This window comes from Lytechinus variegatus, chromosome 9, assembly GCF_018143015.1.
Source record: "Lytechinus variegatus isolate NC3 chromosome 9, Lvar_3.0, whole genome shotgun sequence".
Classification (NCBI taxonomy): Eukaryota; Metazoa; Echinodermata; class Echinoidea; order Temnopleuroida; family Toxopneustidae; genus Lytechinus; species Lytechinus variegatus.
The window spans coordinates 19875173-19899405 of record NC_054748.1 but is presented as its reverse complement, the minus strand read 5'-3'; the positions used below and the strand labels follow the sequence as shown (position 1 = coordinate 19899405).

General features: G+C 38.0%; 1 protein-coding gene across 1 annotated transcript in view; it reads left to right on the top strand.

The window, feature by feature from the left end:
• Positions 1–5674: 5674 nt before the first annotated feature.
• Positions 5675–24233, top strand: part of LOC121421267 (abnormal spindle-like microcephaly-associated protein homolog) — a 40106-nt gene continuing 21547 nt past the window's right edge. The window contains 12 exon segments of the mRNA XM_041615929.1: positions 5675–5767; positions 8070–8488; positions 10041–10217; positions 12226–12471; positions 12473–13997; positions 14324–14476; positions 14857–15090; positions 16712–16779; positions 18303–18444; positions 19511–19641; positions 21922–22097; positions 23667–23803. Of these exon segments, the coding sequence (XP_041471863.1) occupies positions 8144–8488; positions 10041–10217; positions 12226–12471; positions 12473–13997; positions 14324–14476; positions 14857–15090; positions 16712–16779; positions 18303–18444; positions 19511–19641; positions 21922–22097; positions 23667–23803 (3334 nt within the window). The 5' untranslated portion in view covers positions 5675–5767; positions 8070–8143.

Below are 24233 nucleotides of genomic sequence, written 5' to 3'. Positions count from 1 at the left end.
ATCAATTGCATGTTGGTAAAAGTTGGCACAATTAACACCCCCAGTGTTAACACTGTATTACCATCATGTCCGTGTCAAGTGTTAAGATATAATCACTCCAGTGTCAATTATGTCATATGTATCTTGGTAAAAGTGGGCACAATTAACACTTTAAGTGTTATTACACTGTAAAGTCTAGCAATTGCATCAATGTAAATTATTAATGTGTAATCACTCAAGTGTCAATTATATCATAACTATTTTGGTAAAAGTGGGCACAATTAAAACTCCAAGTGTTAAAACTGTAAAGTGTAAAGGTCGCATCAGTGTTAAGTGTTAATATGTAATCACTCAAGTGTCAACTATGCCATTTTGATTTGGGTAAATATGGTAACAGTTAACATGTCAACTGTTAACACTATAAAAATATAACTGCTGTATCAGTATGAAGTGTTGAAAATAACCAGTCAAGTGTTGACCACCATTTGTGTTTGGGTATGGCAACAATTAGCACTTTGTGTTAACACTTGAATACATAGCAGTGTAACAGACTCATACCCTATCATTCCCTACCCAAAGTGTGTTATATAATACCGGAGTGTATACATAACCTTGAAGTGTTTTACGGTGTTCATTGCATAATATTCAGTGTTAGAATGTACAACAGACATAGCCGGACATTCTTCTCTAGTTCATGAAGTATATCTTAAAAGAATAATGATTTTTTTTCTCTGTTCTGTTATTACACACTACGTCTGTCACAGATATGTTATTCAACTTTCCCTCTGTGATATACTTATAGTCCCATATCATACAATTTTATGTCGGTTGTGACCCATAGGCTCCCATTCTTCTTGCATTATTTGTAACAAGAAATCTCTTTACTCAGAGGGACATCATTATTTTTATGTTTTGTGTTTATGTCTTTACAGAAATATGTATATGTTGAATCATACTCAGAGAATAAGAATTTATTCATTTTTGTTGTGTGAGTAGATTATTGAATGAGTGGGAAGCAGAAAGACTCTTCAAGATATGCCTATAGACATTGTACAGATTTAGCGGCTTTCTTGCTCTCACTCACACGAGCTGACAGATTCCTATATATCTATGTATGAAACTAAGAATGCTGTATGATTTAGGGTGTGTTTATGCTTCCATTGCGAGGACAGAATCGGCGTTTTCAAACGTCGATTCAAAAGGCCGATCGTAAACGTGGTTCTGGGAGTGCTGTTTATGCTAAACTTTTCGAGGCAAAATCATGATCGCCAGCTGGCTTCGCAGGAAAGCGAGGTTGAATCGGGCGCGCCTTTTTTCGAAAGTTTTTTTCCCGAGAGTTGTTATTACATGGAGATAACATGGAGCATGCGACTGTATTTGCCCGCGGATTTTCATCTCACCGGAAGCATGTACCAAATGACGTCATTTAAACACGTTTACGATCGTGGTTCTGTTTATACTTCCCCAGAAAGCCTGATTCTGGTCAAACGACGTTTACAAACGCACCTTTTTGTGGGTTTACGATCGGCGTTTTGAAACAGCGTTTAAATGAAAGTGGACGCAACCGTGTTTTGGACTAATCACGTTTGGAAACGCTGATTCTGGCCTCAAAAGTGGAAGCATAAACACGGCCTTATACTGGCAAACATGGGGAGTGTTGCATTAAACCAATTCATTGACAAATGTGCTCTGACGCAAGGATTTTTGTTTATTCTTTACATGGAAAGTTCCCCTGTATTGGAAGGTCCAGAGGAAGATGGATGAAATGGTCTTCATATTGCCACCGGGCCGTTAAGACCTTAAAATCTCTATATGAAAAATTTTGAGAGTATAGCTCAGAAAAAGCTGCATGTATGAAAAATATAGCCACACTGCAAAAACTCTGGTGCTGATTAAACACCAGCCCAGAATATATATGTCTACACCAGATAAGTGTTAAACATCACCGGTTTTCGTGTAAGTCCAACACCAGACAGGTGTTTATACAGCACCAATTAGTTTTAGAACAGCATCGGTTTGATTCCAAACTGGTGTTGTTTCAATACTTCTCTGGTGTGGACATATATAGATTCTGAGCTGGTGTTAAATGAACAGTGGAGTTTTTGCAGTGCATGGAGGCAGCCTCGTATTGTCTGAAAACAAGTCTCTTAGTGCATGGAGAGAACACTCACTATATGGGAAAAACAAGGATGCTACTTATGTCAAAATTTTAAAATAAATCTCTTCTTAAGCTGTCCAGAAAGAAAAATAAAACAAGGAATGCACAGGACTGACACCCTAAGAAGGATATATTGTTGATATTAAAAGCAATATCGCATCTATGAACATCTATGAACTCAATGCCCCAATGGTGTTCATAACCACAGAACTATATAAACAGAGTACATGCAAGTTGAGCTTGATCTTACTGGCAAAACAGTGAATATTATATAGTTTAACGTTTAACCATCAAAACAGATTGTTCGCCATATCAGTGGTGTGCTGTTTAAACAATATTCCATAAAATTGAGAACGGTTCAGAAAAGTTGTATTTTAGAGTTATGACTTTTAGATGGCAACTTTCTATGTGAATAAGGAGGTGGTTTTTCAGACAATATTAGGGTGCACTGCAAAAGCTTTGGTGTTGATTACACACCAGCCCGTAATCTATATATGTCCACACCAGAGAAGTACTAAAACAACTCCAGTTTGGAATCAAACCGATGCTGTTTTAATACTAATTGGTGTTAAACACCTTTCTGGTATTAGACCAAAACGAAGCTGGTGTTGTATAACACTTCTCTAGTGTGGACATATATAGATTCCGGGCTGGTGTTAAATCAACACCAGAGTTTGGTCACCATTGCAATATTTCTAATAATGAAGCTTTTACTCAGATGGCTTGGAAAAAAGAGATGTTTTTACCCGACCGTCAGTGATATAACTCATACCTATGATTGAGAAAACCCTGTCTTGATATAAGATAGGTGTGTCCAGGGTCTATACAGGTGGTATCCAGACCGGGGCTGTTTTCACAAAACTAAGTGTTTAAGCATACAATTTTCCATGACATGTATGCATACAAAAACTCTTGCTATGGATTGTTGAAGCCAATCCTATTATCATTTGCTGAGATTTGTGATATGTTATCCAGGTAACACTGAGACTAGTTAATTTGAAGTTTAGGGGAAAATATGATGATTTCAGCATTTCTTTAAGTTTATTGATAATAGGAAGATGATGATATATGATTGTATTTTTATTTGAAATGACATATTGTTGAAAATCAGATATAGAAGTTATCCTAGCGTATGCGATAGGAGAAAAGAGAATTTAATTAAAAATGAAAATATGAAATTCGATGCCTGTGTTCTTGTTTCCTTATTTACTTTTCATACCTTTTCATGTTTTTGATTAAGATAATTATCAAAAGAAAATATTGCAAAATCCCTGTTTGTCATGTTATAAAATAAAACTTTGTTTCACAGGACAATGAGCAGGAAATTAGATTATTTCATGTTTTATATAATAAAATACAAATGAAATAGTGAGTGATGTCATCAGTAACCTCATTTGTATACTGACCAGGATGTGAATATGACTATTTTATGAAATTAAGCGAAACCTAAAAATGTCGAAACTTTCTTATTTTACATTCTGTGTTGTGCTTGTCGGATTTTTCTCTTTTTATTCAAATCCACTTTTTATTGGGGTGGACTTGTATATAAGAATGAAATAAAGAAATGTGAAATGTATAGACATAACAAGAATAGTGGTTATATACTCCCCAAACCCTATTGCATTGAATATGAGTGTATTTGCATTTTGAAGGATTTCCAGTAATATACAGGAGATTTTCCTTAACGATAAAAAATAGTGCAACAAAATTGTGTAATTCAGTCAAATTCAAAGCAATATCGAGCGAGGGAGAGTGTTTGAACCCTGGGGGAAGGAGGGGGGGGGGGTGCGGTCAAATAATACTGTACAGTCACATGCATGACCAAATACACACGTTTAGAGGGGTGTTTTTTTTCTGTTTTGGACGCGGTCCGCGCGCGCACATTTTTAAGAGAAATGGTTTGTTTTTAAAAGACTGGTAAATGGTTGATCGCGAGGTCAAATGTAATTAGGGTATTTTTTTCCAAATCTTTTTCTAAGAATAGCCAAACGTGTTTAGAGTATGTTTTTTTCTCCTGAGGTCTTTTAGGGGCCAAATTGTGAAAATAAAGCCGGCGAAATACTTGTTTAGGAGATTATTTTGCACCCAGAGAGTATAAACTCGTTTAGGGTGTGTGGAAAAAATTTGGTCACGCATATGTACATCAATACATGCCCTCCCCCCCCTCGGGTGTTTGAATGTGAAAGTAGATGGGTAGCAAGATGGAGACTGAGAGGGAGAGAGGAAGGGGTGAGACACTGAGATCATTATTAATAGTGGACATCCAGTTTAGCCAGGGAAAATAAAAAAAGTATTGACGATCGAAGTATTTTTCAAGGCCTTAAAGGGAAAGTTCAATCACCCAGAGGAAAAGTTTGCTCAAAATATAGCAGAAAAAAGTGATAAAAGGTATTGGTAAATATTTGGGGGAAGATCCATTACCAATTAAAAAAGTTAATAGAATATAAAGTTTTGGATTGATGATGTCATAAACAGCAGCAGGCCCGTCTATGATTTGCATAAATTTCATTTTTGGTAATGGCCGGTTCGTAATTTTGTTTTCATATAGCAGGTGTGAAATGATATACCTGTCACCAATATACTGAGAAAATGACATAAATTGATTTGTACCATACAATGAGCTGCTCGCAAATGACGTAAAAAATCAAATTAAAGTTCTAATGACTTTATTCTTTGATGGATGTGTTTCTCAAATCTTCTGCAACATTATCTATAATTTTTTTTTGCTATTTTTACAATAAACTTTTCGTCACGGTGAACTTCAAGCATATCTAAAGGCCTCAATTCCTTCTGAATGTTTGACTCTGTCAATTTACAATATATAAAAACGGATGATAATATATAATTTTTTAAATACAACAGTACTGAATTAGAATATGCATCTCTAATAATGATCATAGGCCTAGAATGGTGAAATCAGTGATGATAATACAAAAATAATAATGATATAATAATAATAATGACAACAATAATAATGATAATAAAAAATAATAATAGTAACAACAACAATAATAATTATTTGATATAATATAGAACAATAAACCTACATTTCTGGAAGAAGTTCGGTATAATATACCAACAGAACATCAAGTTGTGGACAATGGAAATAATAATAATAATGATAACAACAACAAAAATAATAATAATAGTAACAACAACTACGGTACAGCTGCAAATTATAATCGCATTTCATAATAAATATGTAGGCCTATTAGTCTAGGCCTACTATATAATCACAGAGCAAAAAATAAACAATTGATGATGATGAAGCCTCAATTGTATCTTTGAAAACGTATTGGCGGTCCTGGTTGGCACCGTATGTTTTCGTCTCTATTTATGATTTTTCACCTTTTTAGTTAGTTTTACTGAAATCTTAGATCGGTGCCCCCCCCCCCCTTGCATGATACATCGACAAGCTTCACTGCACCCACACCGAAAACATGCATAAGGGGTCATTTAAAAATGGCTATGCATCCTCGATCGCCTATTGGCTGATACGCTTTTGTGCTTCAGTCTCATTGGTCCATTCGAAGCCCATTCACCTAACGTGCGAAATTTGTATTGTGCCGTGTATGTTTTGATTCTTCGCCGATGAAGATGGCAAACGTATATCGAAGATCGTGAAAAGTGGTATGTATTTAGAGATTTATGATAAAATAGTAATATATTGGTCTATTTATGCATGTGCTATAAAGATTACGATCCGTTTTTGTTTTTGAGAGACAGTGAGTGAAAGGAAAGAGAGTTGGACAAGCAGCGGGTAGCAGCAGCATCGAACACACTTTCTGGTCACAGCGGTCGCCTTCGAGTCGGCGGGCGGGGCCACGGGGCAAAGGCAAGTAAGTATGCAGCAACACGACACAGCTAGCAGCAACACACACACAGGTACAGCAGTCAGACTCAGTCAGAGGCAGAGTCGAAGCTCGCCGTTCTTCTAATTACATGAATTATGGCGTGTTTATGCTTTCACTTTTCAGACCAGAATCAGCGTTTTCAAACGTTATTTAATATTAGTCCAAAACACGGTTGCATCCAATATGCTTACTTTCATAAACGCTGTTTAAAAAATGCCGATCGTAAACTCACAAAAAGGTGTGTTTGTAAACGATGTTTGACCAGAATCAGGCTTAGTTTCTGGGGAAGTATAAACAGAACCATGATCGTAAACATGTTTAAATGACGTCATTTGGTACAAGAGACAGAGAGAGATAAATATTGGACTCTTTTGGAGATTATCTCGAGTCCAATCAATTTATCATCAGGGACTTTTGTAAAGAATTTGGGTAGGCCTATCCAATTTCAGAAATTCAGAGACAGTCTCCAGTTTTGGAGACCACTTTCCTTTGTTTACATTTGCTTCGAAAGGAATACCTTGGCTTGGGCTTGGCGGCAAATAAAAATGTGATATTTTCTAAGCAGATTCCTCATGAAAAAGGGTAATTTTTAAAATTACCCTTTTCACGTCTACTTTAAAAATTTACCATCTACTTTAAAAATTTACCATCTACATCCAGTATACCTTGTTGTTGGGTGTCCGGACAGGTTGTGTATCCGGAAACTATATTTTTTTAAGCCTTCTTTTTTGTCTTTGGATTACACTAAAAATATGAATTCAATAGTTGTAATCTTCTTCTACTTTGTGCTCTATACCCAGTTGTTGTGTGTCCGGACGATCAATTTTAGAAATTCATTTGGAAAAAAATACAAGCAAAGTTTCATCAATTTTTAGTACAAAATGTTAGAAAATATTATAGAGAACAAAATAGAAGATGATTGCAAATATTGAATTCATAATTTTAGTGTAATCTAAAGACAAAAAAGAAGGCTTCAAAATTGTAAAGTGTCCAGACACCCGACCCCCCATCCTATAACATTTCCTAATATTTTTTTACTAAGAATTGATGAAACTTTGCTTTCAATTTTTTCCAAATGTCTTTCTAAAATTGATTGTCTGGACACACAACCTGTCTGAACACACACAGCAACTTGGTAAACTGAACTTTGCTTGCCTAACTCTTAGACTTAGTGAGGCTCAAGGTTCGTGCAGGCTCCACTCCATTTCCACTACGCTACGCTCCACCTACCCACACCTCAAAGTAATGAAGTTTATGTGATGACCTGTGGTAATTCTGTGAAAATACTGATTTTTTTTTACCAAAATACTCATTATCAGCCTTTAAAATACTGAAATGTTCTTGATCAGGTTGGGATGATGGGATCTCTGCACTTGAAAAGAGCTGTCATTCTTAAAATAATTCCTTGAATATTTCTGTGATTAATGTATGTTGATTCACTATCTTGATTATGTCATTCAAGCCCTAAAGGTCAAGTCCAGCCAAGGAAAATATTGATTTGAATAAATAGAGAAATTTAATCAAACTAGCATTTAACACTGAAAATTTCATCAAAATCGGATGTAAAATAAGAAAGTTATGACATTTTAAAGTCTCCATTATTTTTTTCACAAAACAGTGATATGTACAACTAGGTGAGTCAGTAGATGATGTCCATCACTCACTATTTCTTTTGTTTTTTATTGTTTGAATTCTGCATTTCATTTTTTACAAATTTGACAATAAGGACCGACTTGACTGAGCCCTATAGTATTTAAACAATTGATGCTAATTCCACATGTTCAGCGAGGAATTGATCATTGTTTCATGTGACAATGAGGAGAAATTTAGAATATTTCATGTGATAAAAAACAAAAAGAAATGGTGAGTGGATGACATCATCAGTCTCCTCATTTGCATAAAGACCAGGATGTGCATATAACTGCTTCGTGAAATTAAGTGAAACTTTAAAATGTCATGACTTTTCTTATTTTACATCCGATTTTGTTGGATTTTTCTCTTTTTATTCAAATCAACTTTTTGTTGGGGTGGAGTTGTCCTTTAATATATTTTCAATACTTTTATTTCCACACTTCCAGATGATCACTATCTCCTGAGAAGCCTGCAAGTTTCTTGATTTCAAGGCTTCTTCACGCATCCTACATTTTAAACAATGGATGATTCGGATCCAAAAAGGGGTATGCCGGTTCTCACGGATCCCTGGATGAAGGCCCATACCCCGACGACGGATGCCACACCAACGAAGGAGCGGAGCAAACGACGCTCTTGGTTCTGCGGGCAGGGCACGCCGGTGAAGTCGGCATCCGATGCGACAAAGCGTCTCGAGGAGCACAGGGAAGAGGAGGTCCCGACCCTGCAGATCACCCACTTCACAAAGAAGGTGATGCTGTCCTTTGACGATGTAAGACTCGGAAGCACCAAAGAGCTGATCCTGCGACTCGAGAACCCCCATGACTTTCCCCAAGATGTGGAGCTGGAGAAATTCCCATTTCAAAAGGTGAGGACATTTTGATCATTGTTCAGGTATTATTTGACCAATCAGAATATTATTTTATTTACAAAAGGTGGTTTCAGACCGCCTCAAAGTTCGTCAGTTCCAGGTATTCTCTGATCGGGAAATTTACCCCAATCAGAAAATACCAGGTATTTTGGTAATGCGAAAGCAAACTACGTGTTTTTTCCCTGAAAGAAAATACCTGCTAAATAGTAGGTACTTGGCGAAATTACGAGAACTTTCGCGGGGATTTTTCCAAGGTCACAGGTATTTTGGCGATGTGAAAGCAAATTACGGGAACTTTTAGCCCAGTGTGTTGTTAGGCGCGGGAGCTGTGGGTGGCTGCTGGGCTAGTGATTTTGAATCTCGCACCTTGCCTGTTTATCAGACCATACTGCGCATGCTCGTAACTTCAGGAACTTATCCCGAAGGGTATGGTTCAGGGCGGTGTGAATGCAGGAATAAATTAATGGGTATTTTAAGCCTGAAAAAGTTCTCGTAATTTAACGGGGATTCTTGTGATCGAGGCGGTTTGAAACCACCTCAAGAGAGACGGATGGTTTTATGATGTATTCTTTGAGGTAATGATTTTGCTTATTGTCTCCTAGTTAAAAATGATTTGAAGTAATTACACTGTAGTTCTTTCTTTTTTTTACCCCAAGTATAGATCATAGGCAGGGTTGTCAGCAGGGAAAGTCACCTAGTACCTTGTCAATAGAGTTCGGGTGGGGAGGGGCGAGGGGTGGGACTGGTTCTATTTTAAGGTGACTTTGCCTATACATGTAAATTGTCCATTCTCTTAGGACCATAGAAATCCTGATGTAAAATAATGCCTTGAGTTGGCCAAGTATTTGACTCATTCGACCCCCATTAGAAAACTAACCATATGATGTGACTCTTAGAGTCTCCTTGATCACTGAACAGCCTGTTAAAATTGAGCTAAGTGCTGTATGTGATTGATTGCATCGCAAGGTTCTACGAGACAACATCCAAGCCCAAGGTATCACATAGCATGAGCTTCATCAACGATATCTTGGAGTGTTTTGCCGGTGAATCTTTTCGGCTGGCCCAATACAACAAGACCAGCTTACTTCATTCAACAGGTCAAGCTTTGCGATACCTTGGATGTTGTCTTGCAGCACCTTGCGATTATGCTTGGCATGATCCATTCCGAGACCCTTTCCTCCATACCAGTACCTTGGATGTTGTCTTGTAGAACCTTGCAATGATGCTTGGCACCACCCTCTGCAATAAAAGAAAGGATGGATTAGGTCAAACTGTGCAACCACAAGGTGACCAATGCTGTTGTAACTGACACGCTATAGTGGTTATCACGGAGATGATGAAAGGAGAATGCATGCATACATTTACCAAGTCTCATGCCTTTGGGACTCTTGCTCACTCCCCCCCCCCCTCAATCTCCTCATCTGTATCAGACACAGCCAGTCCCAATGTACATTGTACACAAGACCTGCGATCTCATGGCAATTTACAGAAAATCTCACACATGACTGGTCTTTTTTAAAGCTTGAATTGCTTTATTGTTCCTTTGCAGGGGTTTTCTCTTCCTGAGACTGTGTGGGAGATTGAAGGCAACCAGTCCATAGACGTTCCAGTTTCATGGACCCCCAGTGACGAGAAGAACGTCCGAGAGCTTGTCACTTTCAAGTGTGAGGGCGCTTTTCGCCTTCAGCTGATTATTCTTGGGACTGTCAAGGTCCCTAAGAAAAAGGTTGGAACAATTTGATTTGTTTGTCCCTCATGATAGTTTAAAGGCCAAGTCCACCCTAGAAAATTGTTGATTTGAATCAATTGATAGAGAAAAATCAAACAAATATAACGCTGCAAATTTCATCGAAATTGAATGTAAAATTAGAAAGCTATGACATTTTTAAGTTTCGCTTATTTTTCATAAAATAGTTCAATGTGCAACTCAGCGATATGCAAATGAGAGAGTCGATGTCCATTACTCACTATTTCTTTTGTTTTTTTATTGTTTGAATAATTTTTTTTTCTCTTTAATCCTCATGAGAGGTACTTTATTTGTTCACATGATATTTACAATCGTTTTTACAAAAGTCACATACACAAATAAGGAAAAGGAACTAAAGAATAGAAAGAAACTTTGAGACCTGTTTTAAATCAAGTCTCTTCTGATTACATTTTCGTATCAAATAATTTCGAATTTCTACCTTTACATCTTTCATAAGATAAAAGGCATGATTCTTATGTTTGTCGTTTCCAAAACATTTTCTAATATAATTTCTATAAATTACAAATTGTGAAAAATTTATAATAAGGTTAACCAAATTCATTTCTGTTTTTTCTATTTCATGACCTTGTACGATAATCTTTTCGTTCAAAACAATCTTAACATCGAACAAAGCATTTATTGATTTAGAAAAAAAATTCCAAAAAACTGTTACCACTTGACAGGTAAAAAGAAGATGAATACTGTTTTCTGGAACTTTACAAATATTACATAAAATATCGTTTTTTAATTTTCCATTTGCAAAGGTTGTCTTTACTTGGTAGTATTCTATGAATCAATTTAAAATTAAACTGTTTACCGGGTAATCCTGTTGTCATTTATAAAATCAAGTTTAAACTCTAATAATCGTTTCCAATTGAATTCAAGAGGCAAGCTAAAGAAATTGTTCCAGAAATGAATACAAGGGAGGTCCCTTTTCTCCTTTTTGATCATTAAATGATAAAAATGTCTGGCTTTCTTGCCATTGATTTCTATACAGTCACCTGTTGATATTTCAATAGTGCTGGATTTCGATGACATGCTATTTACATTTTGTGCACTATTACGTAATTTGTCAAGCCAGAACTTCGGGAACGCATTTTTTATTTTCAACAATTCAAAGGTAGAAAATAATTCTCTTTATTTAAAAACAGTGCATATTGAATCAATCTTCTTCCAATCACCACCTGTTAGGATTTGATTAACTTTCAAAATATTGTTTTTTATCCAATTAGGAAAATATAATACATTTTTTTTATATTTTATGTTACTATTGTACCAAATAATTTCGTTTTCAATATTCGTTACTTTAAAAATATCAATATACTTTAAATCAGCCCATGAACATTGTTTGAATGATACAATATTTCAATTTTTACAGATTTGACGATAAGGATCAACTTAACTTAACTTAACCATAAACTTTTAAAATAATGGTAATTGCACGTGTTCAGGGAGAAATAAAACTTTGTTTCACTTGACAAGGAGGAGAAAATTAGAATATTTCATACAATAAAATACAAAAGAAATAGTGAGTGGGTGACATCATCAGTCTGCCAATTTGCACACCGACCAGGATGTGCATACAACTGTTTTGTGAAATTAAGCAAAACCTTAAAATGTCATAACTTATTTTACATCCAATTTTGATGAAATTTTCAGTGTTTTGCTTGTTGGATTTTTATCCTTTTTTTCAAACCAATTTTTTGTTGGGGTAGACTTGTCCTTTAATTGGTTATCCACCTCGTGTACATGCATGCTTTTAGAAGGGCCATGATACAATGTTACCTTGGATAATGAGAAGAAAAAGTTAAGAATTGTCTAAATGTTGATAGTGCGGATGATATTTATGATAGTAGTAGAAAAGCTGAACAAAAGTGCAAACAAGAATAGCTTGATTTCTATGTTTCAATTTTGATTTTATTCAAATAGTGCATGCTCATGAGTTGGTTATATGATCATTGTGATATGTTCCTGTTTTTGTTTGCAGAAAAATGTTAACAGGAGATCCACTTTCACTGCGCGTAAAGGCCAAGCTGTCCAGACCAGACGGAGCGTGGCCGTCACTAACTCGCGTCGTGAAACATTTGTGCAAAAGAAGTCGCCCAGATCCCAACCGTATCCTGACGTGGGGAAGGAAAACAAGATGACAGTGGTTGGAAAGAAAGCTGACACCCCTGGAACAAAGAAAGCTCGTGCCAGGTCGGTTGGGACAGTCCTGGAGAGGATCCTGACCCCCCCGGAAGACGCTGCCCCAGGGTGAGACGGAAAGAGTCATGGTCGGAGACAAGGTATGCACCTTCAGTCCTCAGCTCACGGCAAAGGCCATGATGGAGATTACAGGAGAATCACCATTTGCTGATGGGAAGATGCAGACGGAACCGCGGAAGGAGACGCTGGTACTTTGTGATGGCATGTCTCCACTTCTGAAGTCAACGGGCAACCAGGACCTGCGCAAGGCTGCCCTTGAGAAGGAAGCAGGACCTCTGCGGAGGTTGTCCAAAGAGCAGACGTTGACGGTGACTAAAAGCTCCTCCCCTGCATCACGATTGGATGATGATGAGAATGGTCTGCAACCGCATCACCTGGCCTTTCTGATGCCCGATGAAGCAGAGATCAGCAAGATCATGGCCACTCCTGCGTCATCAGTCTTTGAGCCGCTTGCGGACACTGTAGGTGCACGGCTGTCATCTACAAGGATCGATGACAGTGTCAACCCTGCTTCTGCTCCTTTTTTCTTGACCGATTATGATCAGCCTCAGAGTAGTATGGAGGATGACTCTCTAGAAGAGGTGAAACAAACCAATGAGGTCTTTGATGATGTTGAAAAAGTACAAAAGGATAAAACAGAGCTTCCTGATGATGTTCGAGACATTGATAAAGAGGATGGGATACAAATGAGTGAACCATCAAAACAAAATGGAGAAGAATTTGTCTGCAAAGACACGCAACCGGAGGAATGTACTGAATCCTTTGATGTAGCGTTAGATACTGAGTGCGAGCCTTTGCAGTCCATGGAACCTTCTGGTACAGCAGATGATCCAGAGGAATATGTTAAATCTGATGAAATTCATGAGCCATCAGCAGAAAAAGAGCCTTGTGTAATTCTTGAGGAAAAGGATGAAAATCTGGTTCCATCACCTGTACCCAACTCCACGCAAAAGGGGCAGTCTTGGCGCATTTCGCTCGGTGGTGGATCCAAAGCTTCCACGCCACCTAAAGGTGATGCCATAGTCCAGAAACCAAGGTCCAAGCAGGAAGGAGCTTCATGGAGGGTTTCTCTGGGAAGCAGCAAGCGAAGTCCCGGAGCGAGGCCCGCAGCTCCAAAAAGACCCATCAGCAGACCTTCCTCAAGAGCCACCACATCTGCTCCATCATCAAAGCCAGCGCCGTCTGTCGAAGCAAAAGAAGACTTCACCATCCACAAGAGCACTGTCACTGGCCGTCTCAATCGCAAGAGACTCAGTGATCCTATCTCAGATATGGCCGAGCCAAAGAAGAGTCGTCCGTCACCAGAGCACAAGAAGCCTGCCAAAGAGACCCTGAGGTCAAAGAATGTAAGCATTGACAAAAGTGGGACAAGTCTTTCATCTTCAAGACAGTTCAATCGGACAGTTGCCTTGAGAAAGGCAGCGGCCACTGGCAAGGCCGTGCCAGCCAAGGCGCCTGCTTCGTCCAAACCAAAGGCCAAGCCAAAGGCACCAAGGGCTGTCAAAGGAGTACCGATGGCCAAGCTGCAATTGATCAAGCCAACAAGATCAGGTAATTACAATTCACAACATTTTCTCTCACAAGTAGCACTTGAATCTGTATTGACTACTCTGAAAACGAATGTGTAGGGTGTAGGACACTGTGGGTTATGATTGGGTTCAGAATGATGCCCAACTAATGTTTTTAATTTGAAATGTTACTTATGCCTGGTTGAAATGCATTATTTGGTCCTGAATTGTGTTCAGTTTATTTCAAAATTATTCTTGTGTTCATAAAATCCTAAGATTCCTTTTACATTTTTGAGTCACCTACATGTAACCCAGAACTAATATCGTTCAGACTTCAGTGATAACCATAACCTCCTATCTTTTCCTCAGCCTTGCCGCGTCACCCACTCCCGTTCGCAGCAAAGAACATCTTCTACGATGAGCGATGGATGGAGAAGCAGGACAGGGCCTTCACCTGTTGGTTGAACTATGTCCTCACGCCAGACATTGATACTCCAAAGGATCCTAACAAGAATGTCAAAAGTAAGTTTTCAAGAAGAAGAGCATTTCCCATGTAACTCGACAATTCCACCCCAAATCATTATGTTGAAAACTTCAGCATTTTCCCTGACATGTTAGGACGGCTAGGAGTTCTAGAGATATTGTAGAAATTTTTCTTACTCATTCTTTTTGCCCCTTATCACAACCATTCAACCCCGTACCCAAATTTGTGTAAGAACACTAATGATAATAATGTGGATTTGTAGAGCACACGCTCAGTTCAGATACGGTCATGGTGCTTACCCAGCAACAACAAATAACAAAATTCCACAGATTATTGGAAAATTACATTAAGCATAATTTACAAACGTTTGCTAGTATTTTCAATTTTATTTTGCTCCTTACTCTTCTACCTTTTACAGTCGATGCCCACCTCCTCTGCCTTGAAGGCGCCAGCAAGGTTGGCCCCGCCCCTTCCCGGGAGGACATCTCCCTCCGGGCCTACACCGCCAGACGTCGCCTGAACCGTCTTCGTCGGGGGGCGTGCATCGTCTTCCAGAGTGAACCGGTCATTAGGGTCATGATGAAGGTTGAAGCGGAGGTGGAGAAGGGGCGTATTGTCATCCGCGAGGATAAGATGCTTCATGCCGATCTTGGTAAGAGAATATGCACCACCCTTTCATTCTGTGACATTTTCCAGGGTATGTTAGGGTATAAAATAAAGGATCACCACGGGTAGATAATTGTCAAGGATAAGCTAAAGAATGACTTCCGCGCCCGATCTGATGTCGGAGAGATAGCGCCGATATTGTTAAGTTCTGTGACGTCAGAACATTTTTTTTTATCATGTGTCATTGTGAACATATTCACCAACAAGGGGAGCTTTTCATGAAAGGACTTATTAATGTAAGACTATTCTGATGTTTGTTAAAGGGGTGGGGCATAACAAATTGAAGATTCTTATATGCCTGTAACGCAATGTATAATGTAGTACAGCTATTTGAGGGAACTTTTACCCACAAAGACTTAAAGGCCTTTCTTTAAGTTCTCTTATTTCATTTCATATTTTCATGTATTTGTATATTGGCATATTATGTGATAATCGTGTATGTTATACTTTGTAAATGTCTTTTTATCGAAATGAAATAAATGGATTCAATCAATCAATCAAATGTTTTTTTTCTGACAAAGTCCTACTTTATCTGACAGTGCTCAGTTAACCATCAAGGTCCCATCTTACAAAGAGTCACGATTGATCCAATCAATCGTAACTCTTTGGAAATCCATCAGTGTCCTAATTTTGTCTACAGGAAATCTGCAAAATGTCCATTGTAAACAAAGGAGAAAAGACCGTATTGTCAAGAAATCAATTGATTTATGATATTCATTCATATCTAAAAAAGTTTTTTAACAAACATGCATTTTATATGTTGACTTTTCTGGACTTCATAGTAATTGATCAGATCAATCGTAACTCTTTTTAAGATTAGCCCCAGGGGAGCCATCTTACAAAGAGTCACGATTGATCCAATCAATCGTAACTCTTTTGAAATCCATAGGTGTCATAATTTTGTCTACAGGAAATTCGCAAAATGTCCTTTGTAAACAAAGGAGAAAAGACCTTATTGTCAAGAAATCAATTAATTTACGATATTCATTCATATCATATTCATTCTGTCGTCTATAAGGTCAGCCACTATGACTGGTTAACCTAGACGTTAAATGTTTCCTAGGTAATTGGTTATATACCAGCTTGGCGTTTACCAGCAAAAATGCTGTCCTGCCGAGTTCCTGCGGGAGTTACCATAAACAGAAACAAACAGAAACAGATATCTAAAAAAGTTTTTTAACAAACATGCATTTTATATGTTGACTTTGCTGGATTTCTATTCTATTGATCAGATCAATCGTAACTTTAAGATTAGCCCCAGGGGAGCCATTTTATAAAGAGTCACAATTGATCCAATCAACCTCAACTATGGAAAGCCAGCAATGACAACATCTAAAACGCGTTTTTTAAAAATATTTTCTAGATATGGAGCATATTAATAAATTTATCGCTATCTTGACAATTTGGTGTGTTTGCCTTTATTTACAAAGGACACTTTGCAAATTTCCTGTAGGAAAAAAATTGACACTGATGGATTTCCATAGAGTTACGATTGTTGGATGAATTGTAACTCTCTGTAAGATGGGGCACTGATAACATTTAATAAAAAGAATGCTTCCTAGGATTCTCGTTTTGGATTGTAATTTCTTCATTCCTTCCTTGTTCAGGTATTAAGCAGGAGCTTCTGAATCTCATCCTGTGTTATAATCCTCTTTGGTTGCGAATTGGATTGGAGGTAAGTCATTTGTAATCTGTTTGCGTAAAAAATCCCACCATGGCCTAGCGTCCTTTGGCAAGGTGTTAATCCACACTTTGCCACTCTCCACCCAGGTGTTAAATGGGTACCCGGTAGGATGTGAAAGCCTATATGTAGTATGCCTAGCAATTGAGTCTTGGAACTCTTGTTGGAATGCTCCCCAGGGAGTGGAGAAGGTGCATACATTGTATGCGGGCATGCAAGGATCCGATGACCGGGGTAATAATATGTCTGTAAAGCACTTAGAGACGTCGGTCCGATGTATTAAGCTCTATATAAATGCAGAATATTATTATTAAAAATATATAAGGGTTATACACGTTGAATTATTCCTCACATGATGAAATGATCATGCATGTTTAGAAGTTACCATGAACCAGCAATTCGTTGTACCAACAACCTTTATTCATTACGGTAAAATGTATCTGTAAGTTGAATCGCTTTATAACTCAAGGCATCATTTCATCAAGAATATGCAAAGGGTATTTTATGGTATTCATCTTAATTCGAATTTTGCCCAAGATGAACAGATATCTGTTTTCCCCAAAAATTCAACTTTGGTAGAGTCACCTGTTAATTTCCTGTTGCCAAAATTAATAGTTTTACGTATGAAATACAACCAAATGAACCAACTAACTAGATGATTGATGATTGAATTTGCAATCATGTTGGTCTTCATTCTTTATTATGTCTTCTGAAGAATAGTGGTTCTTGTGATCTTGTCACTTTTTGTTGTTGTTTTTTTAAAGGACAAGTCCACCCCAACAAAAACTTGATTTGAATAAAAAGAGAAAAATTCAACAAGCATAACACTGAAAATTTCATCAAAATTGGATGTAAAATAAGAAAGTTATGGCATTTTAAAGTTTCGCTTATTTTCAGCAAAAAAGTGATATGAACGAGCCAGTTACATCTAAATGAGAGAGTTGATGACATCACTCACTATTTCTTTTGTATTTTATTATATAAAATATGAAATATTTTTATTTTCTCGTCATTGTCATGTGAAATGATGTTTCATTCCTCCCTGAACACGTGGAATTCCATTATTTTTACATTTTGTGCTTCAGGCAATGAGATCCTAATCATCAAATTCGTAAAAATTGACATATTGTATAATTCAAACAATAAAAAAAAAAGAAATAGTGAGTGAGTGACGTCATCGACTCTCTCATTTGGATGTAACTGGCTCGTTCATATAACTATTTTGTTGAAAATAAGCGAAACTTTGAAATGTCATAACTTTCTTATTTTACATCCGATTTTGATGAAATTTTCAGCATTGTGCTTGTCTGATTTTTCTCTATTGATTTAAATCAACATTTTTCTGAGGTGGACTTGACCTTTAAATGACTGCCAATATTATTTGTAAAATTTGTGATTTTTACATGTACTTGATTTGAAATGATAAAACATAGCTACTTTGCTCAAGGAATTTATGAACATGCATAATTCCACCAAACATTTTAGTAAACTTCTTTATTTTTGTGTGTTTATCCCAGACCATCTATGGAGAGCTTCTGCCCATACAGGACAACAGTGATGTCTACGGGATGTCACGCTTTGTTGTCACCCGTCTCCTTGGCAACCCGGACATCGCCGCCGTTCACGCCCATCCAACAGTTCCGAACCTCTTTGGACCAGGTATATAATAGCCTTGAAGTGAATTTTTTCTTTTGACTTCTGGAGTATTCATATTTTTAATTCATTTGATTTCCCTAAATGGAAATGCCATGCAGGGGCAAAAATAGAAGGGAGGGGTTGACAGGAATTAGTAAACTGGAAGTAAAGTGGAAGAGCCGTGGTGGAGTGGTTCTGACTCTCGCCTTGTAAACAGAGGGTTGTGTGTTCGAATCCCACCGCGGTCTAGCATCCTTTGGCAAGGCGTTAATCCACACTTTGCCACTCTCGACCCAGGTGCTAAATGGGTACCCGGTAGGATGCGAAAGATATTGTATGTTTGATTTTGCCAGCGCCATAATGTGGCTGCGATGAATGCAAGGAATACTCCCCAGGGAGTGGAAATTGTGCACTTTACGTGCTTGATTGAAATGAATCCAATGACCGGGGTAATGATATGCTGTAACGCGCTTTGGGCCATTCTGGGAAAAGCGCTTTATAAAAATTGGCTATTATTATTAATTAGTACATTCAAGGAATTCATCCTGCCTGGCACCCATTCACTTCACCTGGGTTGAGTACAGCACAATGAGGATTTCTTGCTGAAGGAAAAATGTTCGGTTGGATTCAAAACCACATCTCTGATTGAAAGATGAGAGTCTTAACCACTAGAGTACGATTCCTCCATGTTTTGATACCAATTCAAACAAATACTTGTAACAGGGGTTTGAGAGTTCAGCTATTTTTGCTTTTGACTTTCAACTTCATTTCAGCTTATTCCAGCTTTCCTCACACAAAGTATGAGAGCTCTTTCACTCTGAGTCTGTTTCAGAATAACTTGTAGCATTACCAGGAGAGTACTTGAACTGGATGATGATCCTAGGCACTGTTTGAAGACATTGAAATTTGTGAGATATTTCCTATTTTCGAGCAAGCGCCATGAGCGCCCAGCTGAGGCAGATACTGGCGCTTTTTTACAAGAACCCATCAACATCATCAACACTTATCAGCCTTTATCAGCTCTTGTGTGATCACTCGCACCCCTGGAGTAAGCATTCATGAAACCTCACTCCTTCTCTCACCACCCTAGGTTACCAGGCTGCCCTGGCCCAGTTTACACTGAAGAAGTTCTTGATGTTAGTGTTCTTCCTAGACCGTGCCAAGCTAACCAGGCTCATAGATCACGACCCCTGTCTATTCTGCAAAGATGCTCAGGTCAAGGTATGGAAAAGATGTTAAGTTTATGTAACAGTAGAGCGATATTAACAGAACTGCCAACCAGTACGTTTTTGGCATACTGGTATTTAGTATGTTTTTACAAAATCATAATTTATTGAGAAAAATCATCTCTATTTGTCTCTATTTCTTAAAACTTACACAAATATGTTTTTTTTTCAATCATTTTGTTAAAACCAGGGTGAGATATACACATGTTTACATTTTTTTTTCATCTGCAAGAGCAGTGCGCATTTTAGCTTGCATGCAGCTTGAGCGCCGCGATGAGCGAGTGCACACTTTTTTTGGGGAAAATACACTTTTTTTTATCACAGAATACACTTTTTCATTCCCAGAGGTTGGCAGGTCTGTATTAAATTCAACTTATCCGTCATTTGATTTTTCAGAAATAAAGAAGAAAATGTTGTTGTACCGCTGCAAACAATTCTTGAAAGTCGTATTACAGTTTTGAGTTGTGTACCTATTCAATCGACTAAATTAGAATTAAAATTATCTTTGTAATTTGTTTGAATTGTTTTATGGTAGGATCTACTGTAAACGCTGTTATTTTCGCGGGATTGATTTTTCGCGCTTGGCGGCTTCAAAACATATTCGCGGGTTTTTAAATTCGCGCTACACACTCCATAATGACAGAGTCACTTCCTTTTGGGGCCTTCTTGCCGATCTGTTAATGGTTTTAATAAAAATTTCAGCAAAGAAATTGTATTTTCTGAACATAATTCTAGCTCTCGGGCGGCATAATTCAGCATTGTTTTGATCTAAACATGGGCTTTTGTGACATTTAGCACAACTTTTATTTGTGGGGTGGACATCGGTGAAGGCAAAACGGAGGCGATGCTAGCTGCTGGCCTGGTACAGACGGCCGAGCACCTGGTAAGGATCGGGGAGATTACGGCTATTCAAAGTGCATGGGATCAATCAACAAACATGGGCGATCGACCCATCGTCTTCTCAAAAACTAAACGGATCTAAACACTCACTAATCAAGCAGCAAAAGCAATTTATATTTCAATCAAAATCACAATTTAAATACGATCAACGACTGTTAAAAAAATGATCACATTGCTTTGGAACAAATTCTCGCGGTGCATACGAATTTGGAGCTCAAGCTTGCTTGCGTAAATGCCGCCCTCTTTAGGTCAAACTATGCACTTTCTTTGCCAAAACGATACTCGCTATTGAGCCGCGGTCCAAAACTTGCATTAAAATAGATGGTCATAAATTCGCGCTCGCCGATCTTGCCGCGAAATATGCGAAAATTTCCACTTTTACAGTAATTGGTCATGAGCAAATGAGAGTACTGTAATCCTTTAAGAGTTGTAACCTCTGAAATTTTCCATGGCAATGAAGAAAAAGTATAGTGGTTTTACAATACACAATTGGTGATTTCAAGTCTGGTGTTGGAATTTGGATTGCTTCCCCTAGCTCCAGAACCTATTCTGAGTTTGTAAAACTGATCCAGATCACATTCTTGACATCTCAACAACTAGTGAGTGACTTTTCAGGACCACCTTCATCTCATGTTTGGTGTTCTACACGTGTAAAAATTGACCCAACACCAATAGGTCAACACTGAACTTGAAATCACCCAATGTATACCCATTAAAGAATACATGGTGTGGTATGTAACCACAACACTATATAAGTTATGTTTCCTTCTTAGGGTGAAACTGGGAATCATCGATGCTTTATAATCATAATAATAGCGAAGTTTTATAAAGCGCTTTTCCCAGAATGGCACCAAAATGCGTTACAGCATATTATTACCCCGGTCATTGGATTCATTTCAATCCCGCACGAAAAGTGCACAAATTCCACTCTCCTGGGGAGCATTCATTGCATTCATCGCAGCCACATTATGGCGCTGGCAAAATCGAACATACAATATCATTCGCATCCTACCGGGTACCCATTTAGCACCTGGGTCGAGAGTGGCAAAGTGTGGATTAACGCCTTGCCAAAGGACGCTAGACCGCGGTGGGATTTGAACACACGTCCCTCTGTTTACAAGGCGAGAGTCAGAACCACTACACCACGGCTCTTCCATACTCTCCAAGATCAGTCAAATCAGCAATTGATTGAAAATTTGTGATTGATTTGAGGACATATGATTGATTTTGGGTACCCCAAATAGATGTGCATTTGATCGTAGTGATTGAAATGCTCCCATGTTTCACCGAAATTAGAATAAGTAGAACCCCTTTCTTCAGATCTGTATCTTGTGATAATTAGATACAAAACTCTTGTTTTGTTTCCCCTTTGCAGTCAAGTCGAGACCTTCTCCTCGAGTTCTCTCGTCGTTACCTGAAGGGAGAGGGCGACATCACACGTCATCTCAGCTTCCTCGGATATTCGGTCACACACGTTCAACGGCCACTAGATGAGTTTGACTTTGCAGTCAACAAGCTCTCCGTTGATCTCCGGTGTGGCGTCAGACTTGCGTAAGTTTTAAGTCTTGCATTATTTTATCTATTTTACTTCTTTAGTCGGTCTTATTCAACGGCCAGATGACACATTACTTTGCTGTCAACAAGCTTTCCGTTGGTCTTTGGAGTGGGGTTAGACTTGAGTAAAATTTTTTGCATGATCTCATCTATTTTACTTTTCTTTTCTGAGGAAGGGGGGGGGGGGCATTCAATGAAACAAACATTGATTTCTTCAGGCATTTAGTTCTGAGCCAATTGATTTTATTCTTATGATTGAATCTTATGATATATTATGGAGCCCATTTCTTAAAGAGTTGCAATAGCACCAACTTCCAGAAGTCAAATGTAACTTGATTTTCAATGAATGAAATGCATGTAATAGGGACTTGTGTGTTATAAATTATGCAACTCTTCTGCTCAGGCCCTCAGGTTTTAGTTTTACAAAGACTTGCGACAGATTCAAAATCAAACACTGATTGGTCTATATTTCCTATATTCTACTATACAATTTAAGATCAGTCAGAGTTTGAGTTTTCTATTGCAACTCTTTGTAAGAATTATGTTGAAAAGTAATGCAGATCTGTCAAGTAGTAGAATTTTAATAATAATTAGTCAGTTCTTGTATAGCGCATAATACATTATGAATAATGTCTCTATGCACTTCCAAAGGACTTGGATATTATTACCCCGGCTTTAGCTGAGCTACCTAGGTGCTCAAGCATTCAAGGAATTTCTTCCTACCGGGTACCCATTCACCTCACCTGGGCCGAGTGCAGCACAATGTGGATAAATTTCTTGCCGAAGGAAATTACACCATGGCTGGGATTCAAACCCACGACCCTCTGTTTCAAAGTCGGATGAGACTAATCCACTGGGCCACAACTTTTTACCCTGTTTAGTAGGATATTTAAGGGGAAAGCGACACTAAATAGGAATTTATTCCTTAAAATGCCGAGTGTTGGAAAGGCTGCTTGAGCTACAGCCGGGGTAATAATATCTAAGTCCTTTGGAAGTGCATAGAGACGTTATTTAAAATGTGTTATGCGCTTTACAAGAACTGACTATTATTATTATAATAATAATATAGAGTATTTATATTGCGCACATATCCACCTTGTTAGGTGCTCAAGGCGCTCCTATATTACCCGGCTAAGCTAGGCGTTCATAGCGCACACAGCTTTTTAAGGAATTTCTTCCTACCGGGTACCCATTCACCTCACCTGGGCCGAGTGCAGCACAATGTGGATAAATTTCTTGCCGAAGGAAATTACGCCATGGCTGGGATTCAAACCCACGACCCTCTGTTTCAAAGTCGGAAGACTAATCCACTGGGCCACAACTTTTTACCCTGTTTAGTAGGATTTGAAAGCGACACTAAATAGGATTTTTGAAACTTGAAGAATGATAATGATTTGGTTATTGGTATGTTTTTCAAAATTTGAATGAAAAGTAGGATTTTAGGCTTGAAAATAGGATAATGAAAAAAATAAATAAAAGGATTTTTTCACTATTAAAGTTGGCAGCTCTGGTAATGAATTCTTCTCATTCAATCACAAAACTTTATTCCATTCCCCTTTCCTCTAGACGTGTGGTAGAGCTGCTAACCCAGAACTGGACCCTGTCGAAGGAGCTTCGTGTACCAGCCATCAGCCGGCTTCAGAAAGTTCACAACGTAGAGGTCGCGTTCAAGATGCTCAAGGATAGGGGCATTGATGTTGAAGGTAGGAAATAAGATGGAAAAATTTAGGGTTTTGAAGATAATTTGATGCAATTAAAGGGGAATGAAACCTTTGGAACAAATAGGCTTGTGTAGAAACAGAAAAATCAAAGAATAAGAATAAAGAAAGTTTGAGAAAAATCGGACAAATAATGAGAAAGTTATGAGCATTTGAATATTGCAATCACTAATGCTATGGAGATCCTCCCATTGGCAATGCGAAAAGGATGTGTGATGTCACTAATGAACAACTTTCCCTTTGGTGGACTATAAAATACCCTCAAAATGTCTCTTTGCTTTTTCTAATGATGATACAAACCCTTTATCCATGATGTATTCTTAAAAAATATGTAATACATGCCCTCATGTAGAAAGAACATTATGATCTATGGATAGATGTGATAAAGGAGGCAATTCAAGTGAAAAATATACTA